The 14,780-nt window shown below is 42.7% G+C and overlaps 1 protein-coding gene across 4 annotated transcripts in view; it reads left to right on the top strand.

Annotated features, from left to right (window-relative positions):
- RNF144A (ring finger protein 144A) overlaps positions 1 to 14,780 on the top strand; it is a 67,591-nt gene that overhangs the window by 41,240 nt on the left and 11,571 nt on the right. For all 4 annotated transcript variants that reach the window (XM_040598254.1, XM_040598255.1, XM_040598256.1 and 1 more), the window contains 2 exons: positions 13,459 to 13,563; positions 13,765 to 13,825. In XM_040598254.1, the coding sequence (XP_040454188.1) occupies positions 13,459 to 13,563; positions 13,765 to 13,825 (166 nt within the window). The remainder of the gene's footprint in view (positions 1 to 13,458; positions 13,564 to 13,764; positions 13,826 to 14,780) is intronic.

Here is a 14,780-nt window from a genome sequence, read left to right on the forward strand (position 1 = left end):
AGCTCAGCTCCTCTTGACTTCACATTAGATTGCTCTGTTCCCTTCAAGATGTTACATATTCCAAGTCTTCCAGTACTAGAGTCATCACTTGCTTACCTTTCTCAGGTTTAAAAAGAAAATCAGTCAAGTTGGCAGTCCAGGCAAGCAAGTATCTAGAAGAAATACAAAGCCTGAGAGACAACTTGTCTTTGATGGAAAAATTTATTGTGATTGCTCACCTGCAATCCACCTTGTTACTGATGGAGGGGAAGACTGCTATTCAGGTACATGAGAGAGAGATCCTATAATCAGAAAAAAAGTAACAAACCTAATATTAAGACCTACATTCTGCTCCTTGTCTGTGACTTCTTGTCCAGCTGTGGACATGTGGATCAGCTTTGCGGTGTTTGAAAGTAACACTGCTAGGTTGGTTTTGTCTGTTCAGTAGATACTTGTACTCTTCTTACTCCTAGGCTCTACATTAAGCCCTTGAGACAGCTGGCTAATTTTCCTTGGACCTTTAGGCATCCCTCTGAGTTCGGTAGAACTGTGATTTGAGTCTATAGCAAAATATATTCCATCTCAAGTAGCATGACAGTGATGGGCTCTCCTGCTATCACTGGCCTGCTTTCACCAGGATTACTGCATTTGCCTAATCATGACTGTTCATACATGTCTACTTAATTCTAATCATCCCCCTAATAGAGCTTCTCCATAGGCTGAAGACTGGAAAGGCAGACCCTGTGATCAGCAAGGCAAATATCATTATCCTGCCAGTAAGTGGCAGAAGGCGTCTTTTTTTCGTGTTTTCTTCCTTTCCCTGCCGCCCCTCCCCGCCCCCCCCTTTCCCACCTTGTTGTAATGCTTGACTGGAAGCAGATAGTTTTGCTGGCCTCTGAGTTGAATGACTGGAAAAAGCATGATTTACTTAGTGTTATCCCTCATTCCAAATGAGGCAGAGGCAGCATCACCTTCTCCTTGCCCTGGGGCAAGGCAGACCAGACACCAGGAGCGGTGCGGATGGGAGCAGGTGGCTCGGTTGCCTTCTCTGTCCTGTATGGTTTGTCCCTGCTTGCCAAGGAAAACCTGCCTTAGCAGGGCAGTGCTGGGCTGAGGCCAGGCTGTCCCTACCTCTATCAAGACAAGATGCCCTGCTTGTGGCTTTTTTTCTTTTAATTGATTGGAAACAAAGTGCTGAGGTACTAACAGACTGACTCCTGTTCTTACCTCTGCCATCAAGAGTGGTTCCGAAGAATGTTTACCAATATGGTGATAAGTGTTTTATATATAAAAAACCATATATATTTATATATATGAGTGTGGGAAATCTAATGGCTTCTGAGATTTTGTAGAGCTCTGGGTACTTCCTAGTAGCTGTAATGTTTTCCTGTTTCCCACCAGCTGCTGGCAAAGCCTGGAGCCTGCCGCTTGTGCTCGCTTCCCCCAGACCTTAGCAGAGAACCGATACTGATCTTGACACGTGACATGTCAGTAGAGGCTTCATGGTTAGAGGTCACTATGTGTTTGCACAGCAGTTCACATGACTGTCTGGGTTCTGACTTGTCTTGTAGGTGCTGTGATGACAACCCCCCCTGCTTAAATAATAAACTCTACTATTTACGGAGTAATTAATATGTGGTTGGGAACTGTAGAACTCTGACTGAAAACTAAATTTGATCCAGAGCCTTCAGCTCTTCCCTCTCCTGTGTGATATTACTAAATGAGATTAACGTTATCTGTCTTCATCTGAGCGTTGGGAAAACTAGTTCATTTTTGTCTGCATGTTTTGCATGTGAAAATGAAAGGTCTTTTGTTTGCTGCAGGTGTATTGTCCTCCCACTCAGAAATATTCGTTCTGTTCTAAAATAGAATAAACTTTTCTCAAACAACCATATAAGGGAAGACTGAATTTTTTGTTGTTTTTGCCTCCTGAATATTTGAGTTTTATCCTGCATATGTTGGCATTTGAAAACAAATTTATTTTTGTAACGTTTACTCCAGGTGTTTCTACTGATTGCAGCCCTGAATAAGTGAGAACAAGCAGCTTATGCAAGCTAATGAAGTAGTAAAAATCCAACATGAAAAAATTTATATGTACATCCACTTGAAATATCTATGCTAAGATGAAGATATGTGCAAACTGCAAGATACTATCCTTGTCTTGATTGGCCATTTTCTGCTGACTACTGATCTAAAAGACTTCTCTGAAAAGAAATTGTTCATCTATATTTTACAGTACACACATATAAATGTGTATATAATCTCCCTCAAAAAAAAAAAAACCAAACCAAGCCACCACCATTTCAAGGGATAGGCAGATGTTAGTCGTCTTTGCCTTCCCTTTCTCTGTTAAGATGTGCAACTGGAAATGGGCATTTGTTTTCCAGGTTTGTTTAGTTCTGTTGCTTGGTCCTGCCTGTGCCTTCCACAGCCATTGATTGCTGTGTCTCAAAGGATGTTTGTCATGATCTAGTATTTCTCAAGCTGAAGAAGTCAGCAGGGCTCCTCTTTCTGTATCCTTAATGGTACGTACATTTCTTCTTCCCTCACCTCCATCTGTGGAGAAGGGCCTGGGAGTGCTGGTGGGCAGCAAGGTGCCCATGGGCCAGCAGTGTGCCCTGGTGGCCAAGGCCAGTGGGACCCTGGGGTGCATCAGGAGGAGCATGGCCAGCAGGTGGAGGGAGGCGATCCTGCCCCTCTGCCCCAGTGAGGTTGTGTCTGGGGTGCTGTGTCCAGTTCTGGGGTGTCCAGTTCTGGGCTGCCCAGTTCAAGAGAGACTGGGAGCTACTGGAGAGGGTCTAATGGAGGGATGCAAAGGTGATTAAGCAACTTAGGAGGGAAGCCTGAGCAATCTGGGCCTGTTTAGCTTGGAGAAGACTGAGAGGGGACCTTACCAATGCCTGCAGATGTCTGAAGGGCGAGTGCCAAGAGGATGGGGCCGGGCTCTTGTCAGTGGTGCCCAGCGACAGGACAAGGGGCAACGGGCACAAACTGCAACACAGGCAGTTCCACCTGAATGTGAGGAAGAACTTCTGTACTGGGAGGGTGCCAGAGCCCTGGCACAGGCTGCCCAGAGAGGCTGTGGGGTCTCCTTCTCTGGAGATATTCAGAACTCGTTTGGATGTGATCCTGTGCAACCTGCTTTAGCAGCGGGTTGGACTAGATGATCTCCAGAGGTGCCTTCTGACCCTGACCATTCTGTGATTTGTTGACTGATGGCCTGATGCTGACACTTCCCTGTGCTCAAAGGCACAGTTACCCCAACGCAGAGGGTTTGGTGGCTGCCCTCAAGCAGAGGGGCGCTGTACCTCATCCCTAAAGTATCTTGTCTAGGTCATTGTTTGCATCAGTTAAGTGTATACCAGGGACTGCTGTGATATTTGGGTGTAACATTGGAAACTATTTGAACAGAGGCAGAGCCAAAGCAGCAAAATCTGTGCTGCTGTTCACAGGATAAATCAACAGCCGTGTTTGCACTAACTAACCACAGTGGCATTTGCAGTGGGTGAGTCCCTGCTCCTCTCAGTCTGCTGGCTGTTCCCATCCTGAGGTTTCACCAGCTGATGGGAGCACAAGGGCGTTTGGACAAGACCAATTTTTACAGCTCACTGAGGAACGCTTATGTGGTTTGCCCTGAGACATGGAAGCACGTGGGTTACATTAATCTTCCCCAGCCAAGATGTTTGGCTATCATACACAGGCAAGATGATGTGACTGGATTTAGGCTGACAATACAGGCTGTAGCAGGGCTGCAGAATACCTGGTGCAGCCTTTAAAAACTGACAGTGTGGGTGTGGGGAAAGGCACTTGCCTTTGGCAATTTTTAACAACAACAAAAAATTCTTTAAAAAGAGGCCAAGTGTTGGGCAAGTAGAGGCAGGAAGCCTGTCAAACAGAACTTTTTCAAATTACTTGCCACTTTGGGATAAAAGTTAATCACCTGTGATGCTGTCCATCTCTGGTCCTCGCTGAGCTCCCTTTCTTGGTGTGTACCTTTTTGTTCATGGCATAGGAGGCCAAATTTGTGCACTAGGTATTTCCCTGTTGCAGAGCTCTAGAGAGCCTTGCAAGTGCTTGTCTTTGTATGTGTAGCATGATTTTTGTCTCTGCAAAAAAACAAAGGATATAAAGAGCAAACATGTAAGAAGACTATTCTTTGTTACTGCTTTCACATTTGTAGATTTGAAGTGCTGCATGTCAAGATAAGTGACTGTTTCCTTCTGTGATTTACTTTTAAGGATGATGAATCAGCTGCGGGGATAATAAAAATTTGAATTTTGATAGTGAAGATTTCTTTGAAAGTAGATTGTCTCTGAGAAGATGTTTATAGAAGTGGAAATGATCTATTAAAGTTCAAAGTAATATCACAAACATTAAACATCTGTGCAATATGTATTTGTCTCAGATCTAGGTGGTTTATGAGGTTGAATATAGTTTGTGTTCTTAGATTTGGTCAGTGTAGCTAACAGCATATCTAATAAAGGGAAAAAAATATCACTCCCACGGTCATTTGTATGCCTCAAACATCTCTCTGATTAAGCATGCATAGATGTTTCCCAGTAAGTCACTTGTCAACCAAGTAAAATCAGCGTGGTACCTAAAAAGCGAGATTGTAGATCTGCCGTAAAGAATTGTGCACGCTGGAGCAGCAGTGCAGGAGTATTTCAAAGTTGAACCTGTGATTAAATAAGAATAGATTTGAGGCAGGATAATAACTACTGCTTTACACAAAGAGGCCATGTGGGAAGTTTGAAAGAAGCTTAAAAGCTCTCTGAGGAATAATGTACCTTTTTTTTATTTTCTCTCACATGTTTTCTTGCATGCTTTAAGCGTACCACAGAAATTTGGCAGAAAGTAGTTTTCTTGTTCTGTGAAACACTGAGATTAAAAGTGGGAAGGCTGTTTATGACTGGATTGTTGCAATGGAAGGATACAGGCTCTTCAGGAAGGACAGATGGGAGAGGAGGAAAGAGTTGTCGCCCTCTATGTCAGGGACCAGCTGGAGTGCATGGAGCTTCACCTGGGGCTGGGTGAGGAGCTGATGAGAGCTTATAGGTCAGGATTAAAGGGAGGGCAGGGCCAGGTGACACTATAGTGGGGGTCTGCTACAGGCCACCCAACCAGGAAGACTGAGCAGATGAGACCCTTTATAGGTGAATGGGAGCAGCCTCATATTCACGAGCTCTAGTCATCACGGGGGACTTGAATCACCTTGGAGGGACAACACAGCAGAGCATAAGCAATACCGGAGGTTCCTGCAATGTGTTGATGATAGCTTTCCTTCTCTAAGCGACAGAGGAGCCAATGAGAAGTGCTGTGTCGACCTTGTTCTCACCAGCAAGGTGGGGCTTGTGGGGAATGTGAAGCTCAAGGGCAGCCTTGGCTGCAGAGACCATGAAATGGTGGAGTTCAAGACCCTTAGCACAGCAAGGAGGGCACACAGCAAGTTTGCTACCCTGGACTTCAGGAGAGCAGACTTCAGCCTTTTCAGGAATCTGAAGGAGATCCTGGACAAGTTCAAACACAGAAAGGAAGCCTGCAGAGAGTGGAAGCAAGGACAGGTAGCCTAGGAGGAATACAGAGAAATTTTCTGAGCAGTCAGGGATCAGGTAATGAAAGCTAAAGCCCTGATAGAATTAAATCTGGCCAGGGACATCAAGGGCAACAAGAAAAACCTTCTATAGGTTTGTTGGTGATAAAGATTAGGGGAAATGTGGGCCCTCTCTTGAAGAAAACTGGAGCCCTGGTTACCCAGGATACAGAGAAGGCTGAGGTACTGAATGATTCTTTCACCTTGGTCTTCACTGACGAGTGTCCCAGCCACCGCCCAAGTTGTGGAAGGCAAAGGCAGGCACTGAGAGAATTAAGAACCTTCCACTGTATGAGATCAGGTCCCTAAGGAACCTGAAAGCTCACAAGTCCATGGAATCTGATAAGATGTATCAGCGGATCTTGAGGGAACTGGTGGATGAAGTGGCTAAACCACTATCTATCCTATCTGAGAAGTCGTGGCAGTCCAGTGAAGTTCCCATTGACTGGAAAAGAGGAAACATAACCCCATTTTTAAAAAGGGAAAAAAGGAAGACCCAGAGAGCTACAGGCCAGTCAGTCTCATCTCTGTGCCCAGCAAGGTCATGGAGCAGATCCTCCTGGAAACTGTGCTGAGGCACATGGAAAATAAGGAGGTGACAGCCAGCAAGGCTTCACTGAGGGCAAATCGAACTTGACAAGTTTGGTGGCCTTCTACAACAGGTTTATGGCACTGGTGGGTAAGGGAAGAGCAACTGACGTCATGTACCTGCACTTGTGCAAAGCATTTGGCATTGTCCTGCGTGACAGTGATGATCTCTAAACTGAAGAAACATGCACTTGACAGATGTGGCACTTGATGGATAAAGAATTGGCTGGATGCTTGCACTCAAAGGCATGGGGGACACCTTGTAGCAGCCTTCCAGTACCTAAAGGGGGCCTACAGGAAAGCTGGAGAGGAACTTTTTACAAGGGTATGCAGTGATAGGACAAGGGGAAATGGCCTTAAGCTGAAAGAGGGTAGATTTAGATTAGGTATAAGGAAGAAATTCTTCACTGTGAGGGTGGTGAGATGCTGGCACAGGTTGCCCGGAGGAGCTGTGGATGCCCCATCCCTGGAAGTGTCCCAGGCCAGGCTGGATGGGGCTCTGAGCAACCTGGTCTGGTGGAAGGTGTCCCTGCCCATGGCAGGGGGTTGGAACTAGATGATCTTTAAAGGTCCCTTCCAACCCAAACCATTCTGTGATTCTATAATTTGTGTTATGGCCAAATGAGCATTCCTGTTGCTTTTAGAAGTATCCACAAAACACTTAAAAAAGGTAGCGTATGACAATTATATGTGGCTACAGGAATCTGTGCTTTTCAGGAGTAGGGAAGACTTGGGCTCAAACCTTACTCTGCCATTCTTCCCTCCTCTTCAGAGAACACCAGCTGTAGGCTGCTTATTTTAAGGGAGTCTTTCTTCTTTGGATTGTTCAGTTTTGTCTGAATGGAAAGTTTCTCTAGCAACTAATGTTTTCTTCAGGGAAAAGCTCCCTAGTCCAGAGTGAATTTGCTGTTTGGACAAAAGGGAGGGGAGTGATTACTCCAAGAGTATTAAGTCTCCACCTCAGACGTGGGCACGGACGTGTACCTGAGCCATTCACTCACTCTCATGCACACTCTCTTACCCTTCCCCACGTGAGTCCTGCACAGTGCATCACTATGTACTGTTCTAATCTGAAGCTAAAAATGACCATTAAATCACATTACCCAAAAGACTTACGGACAATGTTCCTACGAGTATAAATACCTATTCACTATACTGACTGAAGAATTAACTTGGTGTAATTAGCATGGAGCAGTGGAGTAACCTTGGTGTTACACTGTCTTATGGCAAGAAAAGGTATCCCTTTCTCAGTCTTCATTTTTAAGTAACGTAAAGAAAAATACGTGGTGTGCAGAACATAAAAATATTATGAAATAATGTTAAAAGTAGTTGTTGCAGTAGTTCTGTTCATCTGTGTAGCCTTATCACATGGATTTTGAGCTTTGGCTTAGTATCCTTTTAGCACAAAACCTACCCATAGACCAAACTGTAGATTTGTAGCTACGAAACGCTGCTAAATAAGTGCTTCTCACTCAGTATTCCTCATGTTCTTTCCCAGAATTTAAGGCCAAAAGGGATCTTTACATTCATCTAGCCTGATGTCATTTGTCATATGGATCATAAAGTAACAACCAGTGTTTCCTGACTCTTCATGTGGTCAAATGCAAATTGTTATATGTGTGTGTATGTATGTATATTTTTAGAAGTTCATGTAATCCTGGTTTGCAGATGATACAGAATGTGAGAGACCAGCAATTTAGGCTACATGTTAATGATCATCTTAATTTCTTGTTCAGTTTGAACTTTCTTCCCAGTATTACTTTCAATTTCTCCTCTTTGCGTTGAAACTTAGGCCCACTAGCTCTAGAAAAAGATTTTTTTTTTTGTTAATAAATAACAAAATAACACATAAAAATTAAAAAAATTCCTCCCTTGTTGAAAAAGCATGCCAGCCCTTCCTTGTGTTCCTGAAATGAGGTGCAGAACTCTTAGTGGTTGTCTGCCCAAGGGGAAGGCTTATTCACCTGGTTAATATTTCTGCACAATAGTAAGTGCAATTGTCTACCTTTAATAAATGCATTGTAAACAATTAATTCCCTTTCTTTTTTAGAACTTGTTAAATGCTCCTTTTTTCCCTTTTAATTTTTTCAGTAGGTGTTTGGGTTTTTTTTTTAAATGTTCTACCAATACCAGCACATGATGATTGTGCGTACAGTGCACATTTTGTTTTGGGATGGCTGTGGCCTAGTGCCAGCATGAAAATACATTTAAAGTTTTCAGAAATAAATGATATGGTGATGATATACTTGGCTCTGCAGTCCTGTCATGCTTTTTTGGCCTTTCCAAATCCATTGACTGACTTACAAAATTTTTTCATAAGACTTGCAATTGCATCTGCAGCATTAGCGTAGTCAGAAGTCTGCATGTTGACAAAATCCACCTAGTAGCTGTTAAGAGAAGAATACAAGATAATCTTTTTGCCTGCCTAACTCTCAAATAAAACGTGACATTCCTTGTCTCCTGCAATAGCAGCAATAACATGTTCTTAAAAGTAAATTTGTTGTAACTTTTCAAAAATGTTTGCTCTTCTATTTTAAAAAATTAAGATGTTAACCAAAAATATCTTTAAGTGGTTTTAATTATATGCATCTTATATTGAAAAATTACCTTAGCCACCAAGTGAACACATGTTCTCTGTCAAAGGAGATGGTAGATAAATGTTGCCCCACATGGAAGCAATGAAAGTCAGATTCCTCCTTAGGAATTGTGAAGGATTTTATTTGGTTTTGGGTGTCAGGAGGAATAAGTACAAGCATTCTTATAGGCATAAGCGTTGCCTGAATTCTCCTAAAAGAAAATTAAAAGCCAGACGTGTTAATTCTTTATATCAAGATTTTGCTGTGGCCTGTGCAGGTTTGTTGAATGCAGCAGAGTAAAATTTTTATGGTTTGGAAATCAGGCAAAAAATAACAGTTTTGATTGTCACAGGGTATTTTGATCTTTATAACATCAGACAAAATGATGTGCAGCTCTAAAGCAGCAGCACATCAGTGGTCACTGAATATACCTTTCTGTGTGGCACGGTTCTTGATGTACAAAAGTGGAAGTACAGCACATATGGCGGAACTCTAAATGTTAGGTGATGCTTGGCAGCTTCAGAAAGGAAGTCATTCCTTTATTAACCATCTATCTCTCAGGCTGAGGCAAAAAAAACCCACCAAACAAAGTGTTTCTCATTTATATAGGCAGCTGAGAGTAAAACCACTGTTGGGTTGGGCTCTCAGTTGATCCCTATGAGAGTGGATCTGGGCCAAAACTCCTCAAAGTGGATGTGCTCCTGCTTTTTGTCATGGGGACAGCAAATGGCAGTAGGATTCCTGGGTAACCAGGTGAAAGAAAAAGTCATCCAGACACCCGAAAGGACAGCAGTGATGTGCAGCAGGGATGCACAAGGAGTGTGCATACACAGGGAAAATACAGGTGTAATGCTTAGGGGAGCTAACTGGTCTCTTCTCACTGATCTTAGCAGCAATCGGGGCACGCGATTCATCTTGACATGCAGTTTACATAGCCTTATATAAAGATTGAAATATAATTTATATGTTTTATATATATGTAGTCTGTATATAGTTTATATGTAGCACATATGTTGCACAGTGCTTTGCTTTCCTTTGTCTACAGGAAATTACAAAAGTTATATGGCAGTTTTCATGGGATTCCCTGTCTAACAGTCATATATGGTAGCATATTACAATGTCCTTTTAATTTATAATTATTTGAAGTTGTAAAATGAGTGTTAAGGTATCGATCTGTATAGTTAAGGAACCCAAGCAGCCTCAGTAGCGTCCTGAAGTGCCAACATCTAACAGTTTGTTTCCTCCCCACTCATTTGGTGTTGCTGAGAGCGTGCATGCTGGACAGAAATCTAAGCTACTACAATTACCTGTTCAGTTGTTGCAATTGCAACTTAAACCAAAGTAACTTCCCTAACAATTGTTACAAACTGACATGTTTTAGTTCTGAATTGGGAAAGGAGTAAGAGCCCACACATGTTTTTTTACTGTAGCTGAACTAATGACTAAAAATTTACACACTTGGTCCTCCCTTCTTGCTGGCTAGGCAGCTTCTTCAGTATTCCAGGTGAAGATTGTCAGAGTAAGGAAGTGAAGTAGAAAACTGAATAGAAAGCAAACGTTTCTTCTTATGACTTACTTAATTCAGTAGAGTTTGGTTGTTGGTTTTTGGGGTTTTTTTTTGTTTTGTTTTGTTTTTTTGTCAAATGCCTTATGCTTATAACTTTCCATTGACACACATCCATGAAAGGAAGACTAAAGATGCCTCTCAGCATATTGGTTTTATAAGGGTGAATATGCGACAAGAAGGATATCTCATGACCTTATTCCAAGCTTAGCTCTTAGGTACCTAATTTCAGCTCCTGTTTTCTCTGAGAGAAATTATGTAATACAGTTAATTTTGAAAGTTCTTCGGGGTGACTTACACTCTCACATTTTTACTTTATCCTATACAATACTTTATAACCTTAATGGAAAGACTATGAAGATATTTTCTTCCAGCATGAGATCAATTACAAGTGGCACAGAAAATGATCAACAATGTATTTGTCACCTTTTAGGAGTTGTTTTGTAACTTTTCATAGTATATAACTGAGTACCTGATCCTGCTGTGGTGTTTTGCTTGTGTGCTGGTGCATTTCTAGTACTATAACCAGTTTAAAATTTTCTGACACAAGTGGCGCATCTTGTGTCTGCTCTCAAGAGAAGCCACCGGTACCCTGTGCTTCAAATTCACTTGCAGCTCTTTGGCTTACTCTTTCTCCACCCAAGAAACCTCTGAAGTGAGGAAATCTTGAATGGACAGGGTGTTTTATCCTCTGGCTAATTTACAGTGGTGTATCACAGCCTCGAGACAGCATCTGTGTTCCCAGAAGGTGTAGCATAAGAAGTACACTTTGGCTGTGCTGGCTTTGAGGAAGTAGGCTCTAGTGCCGCATCAGGGGAAGGGGAAGGCCTTGGACACTGCTCGTGGCAGGGGTGAACTGTGTCATTCCTTAGACAGAAAAGAGTAGAAAAGACAGAAAATATCTTCATAGCCTTTCTGTCAAGGCTATAAATGTGAGGCAAGGGAAGCAAATCGAATAGCCTTTGGCAATGGTCCCAAACAGGTTGAGGAGGAGAATTAACCACATTAATGATTAATGACGGCAGAGCTCATTCAGCTTGAAAAGTACTTTCTGTAAGTGCTAAGTGCTGACATTAAAAATGTATGCATTTTCATTTTAATCCACACTTGGCATCTGCAAATGGAGGGGAAAGGGAAGAGCCAACAGTATCATTACAGCAACACTAATACCTCACTACAGCTGAAATCACAGCTTGCCAAGGCACACAACCTAGGATCTGGTTCTTGCAGGGCTCAGCCTGCTGTGTTTGCTGCTGGTGGCTCTTTTGAACTGCTCCACCACCCACCCTGCCGAGCTCAAAGTGAAGGCTTGGAAAGCTTCTGCAAGCCAAATATCTACTAAGTGAACGGTTGTCTTCATTAAATCCCTACTGATGAAAAAGGGACATAGACTATAATCTATCATGTGGATTTTTTACGCGTGTAAAACTTTTAAAGATATCAATTATCCAGTCTCCATTTTTCTTTCAGAAAAAATAGACCTGCTGTCTCTGTTGAGTAGGAGACACAGGAAAGGGGACTGTGGCAAAATGATTTGTTGTGCTGTCAAGGTGGTGGCATGTTGCCACCAGAAAAGCTGTGTACCAGAGCAGCAGAAATTGTGTGGGCAGGAAGAGAAGGTTTTGCTGCAATCAAGCTGCAAGAGGTAAAATCTAGACTAGAACGTTAATATAGGCAGTAGGGTCTCTGAAAGGAGCTGAACAGACATATCGAGAGGCAGAGCAGAAAGAGAAGAGGCGAGATGAGTAGTGTCAAAGTCTCGACCTACAAGGTCCAGCTACAAGCCAGATGCAAAAGGTTAGGCTGGAAGTGTGCTTGTTGATGGGCCTGTTCAATGGCATGGCTGGAGGGAAGCGGCAGCTTTGTGCTCAGACCTGCAGTTAGGCGTGCTGGACTTGGCAGGGTCAGTGCAGCCCTTTGCCTCCCCAGGCTGGTGCTGAGTCGGCGGCTGTGTACCTTTTGCAAGTTCTGTCTGGAAATGGTAATTGAAGTCCTTGTTTTGCCAGCTTGCTGCAGCGTGTAATCCTTCTTGCCTCCCACCCAGCCGTACGCTGGGCTTGTTTTGTATCTTCATTTCATGCTACCGTCAGTCTAGCCTCGCTCTTTATTCGCATACCCGGTAACAGAGAGGTACCTGCTTTCTGTAATTGTCTCCAGTTTGCCACTGCCAGCTGCGCTCACAAGCAGGGTGAGAACACCACAGGGTGACCCATCTGCTGGAAAGCAGACCCTCGTTTGTTCTCTGTGTAGTGTCAGGCTGGTAGAAGTTGCATGGTATCTGCAGAGAGGAGGATATCGTGCGCTCTGCATCACTACCCTTGCCTCCCCAGCCAGACACCGATGTAGTAGCTCTCACCTTGATGTGGAGGTGTGGAGGTTGAGAGAGGTGGTTGCTCTTCAAGGTTAACAAGGTTTGGTCTCAATTTGCCCTTAGTCTAAAATAACCACCTTTCTTCTCTGTTGTGTTGATGGTCGTGCTGTGTGCTACTGTTTTAGATGCTATGTTTTCAGTTATAATTTGGGTAAAATGCTGTGGTTGCTAGGGGAGGAAAGTATTAGTGTTACAAATATTTATTGTTTGGTCGCTATGGAAACTGTGGTTCTTCCGTGAGTCCTAATTCTCACATTTTTCCTTCCTATGGAAAAGATACATCTTTAACCGTGAAGTTCAGATAGTTATTTTCTAGAAATAGAAGGCAAGATACACCACTCCCTTTTGCTGACTGGTGTGCTTGACAGATGTCTGTCTATGGGTAGTTACTGCTTACTAAGCTGTGTTGTGGTTTCCAGTCACATAAAGATTTTTGGAGTGTCGTTAATCTAATTTTATCTTGGTGGTGTTTTATTATTTTTTTTCCCCATCCTAGCTCCCTGTTTGATTTGTGCTTCTCCCCATTATTGCTGTTTTTTAATTTGCTGCGTGTTTTAATTTGAGGAAGAGTTACTTGATGGTGAAATGAACTTGCTGGTTTCTATTTACAGGTATAACCATGGCAAAAGCTGTAAGCATGGTCAATGGATGTAAAAAGGTCATGAAAAAACAGTAGTATCAGTTTTTTCAAGGAAGTTTGAGTTATTCAGATTTTCAGAGGAAAGCTGTTAAAATACTGAGTGATTTATTCTTGATGGGTTGGTTAACTCAGTCTTTGGCTCTCTTACAGTGCCTAAAACAGTATGTAGAACTTTTGATCAAAGAAGGTCTAGAAACAGCAATCAGCTGCCCTGATGCTGCCTGCCCAAAGCGAGGTCATCTGCAAGAAAATGAGGTACACTTTTACTGCAAATAGGGGTGGGGTTTTTTAGTTCCCAGGATGTTTAGATGTGTCTTGCTCTATATGTTACAGCTGCCATAGTTGCCAGCATACGTTTTTAATAATTTTCCAAAGGTCGAATATTTTGTCGAAAATGCTTTTGATTATTGCTGTTCTAATCGGAAATTTGTCTTTTTCTTTTCCTTCCTTCAACAGATTGAGTGCATGGTTGCATCAGAAATCATGCAAAGGTATAAGAAGCTGCAGTTTGAAAGAGGTAACACATGTTAACACTACGCACTGCAAGGCTGTGGGAATGGTATCGCTCCTGAGCGACCCCATAAATCAGAATCGGGCTCTGCACATGTTCATGCAGTAGCATTGTGCATTAATTGTTCAGTTGTCAAAAAAACAACAACCCAAAAAGCATTGTTTCTGTTCTTGCCTGAGTGATTTGCAGAACTGCAACGTTCTGGGAATAAACTAAGGAAAGAAAATTACTATGTATTATATTGCTCCATAACTAAGGGAGGGAGCTACTTCTGTTTAGAGCTTTGCTGTTTGAGTTGACTACCAGTACTTTAGGGGCTGGGGAGGTAGACTGACCCCTTTTATGGAGCCACCATTATCTTCTGTGATGGCCTCTGGTGCAGAATTACCAGGCAGTTCTGTGTGTAATGATAGCATGAACCTTGTTAATTTTTATGAGGATATAAGCTGACCGGGTGCCTATGGGGGTGTGGAACTGTGTGGCCATAGAGAATTTGGAGTAGTGTTTTACTGAGGGCAGGACCTGTCCAAGAAACCACTGAAGTCATTGGCAGGTTTTTACTGGCTTCAATGGGCTTTGAAACATGAAATAACTTACCAGCAAACAGCCTCCCAGAAAGGGATGAAACTTTCTAACAGTCTTATGCTATTGTTAATTATGTGGTTACATTAGGGCAGAGGCCACCGTGAAGTAAGAGTCCTACTGGGCAAGGCACTGTAAAAACACTTTCTGACGGGTTATACCTGCATAGTATGTGCTCTATTTATCTTCAAGTACAAGTGAAGAAAAATACACCGCCTCATTCTCAGAACAAGTTTACTTCAGTGAATGAAAATGGGCAGTTAATTCAAACTCAGGAAACTCACTTTAGCTTGGTGCCCGCTTGCAAAGCAGGCCAGATTTATGTCTGAATGGGCAGCATAAATTAAAAGGCTTCTTTTAAAAATGCGTGTCTTCAGAT

This window comes from Falco naumanni, chromosome 6 (genome assembly GCF_017639655.2).
Source record: "Falco naumanni isolate bFalNau1 chromosome 6, bFalNau1.pat, whole genome shotgun sequence".
Classification (NCBI taxonomy): domain Eukaryota; kingdom Metazoa; phylum Chordata; class Aves; order Falconiformes; family Falconidae; genus Falco; species Falco naumanni.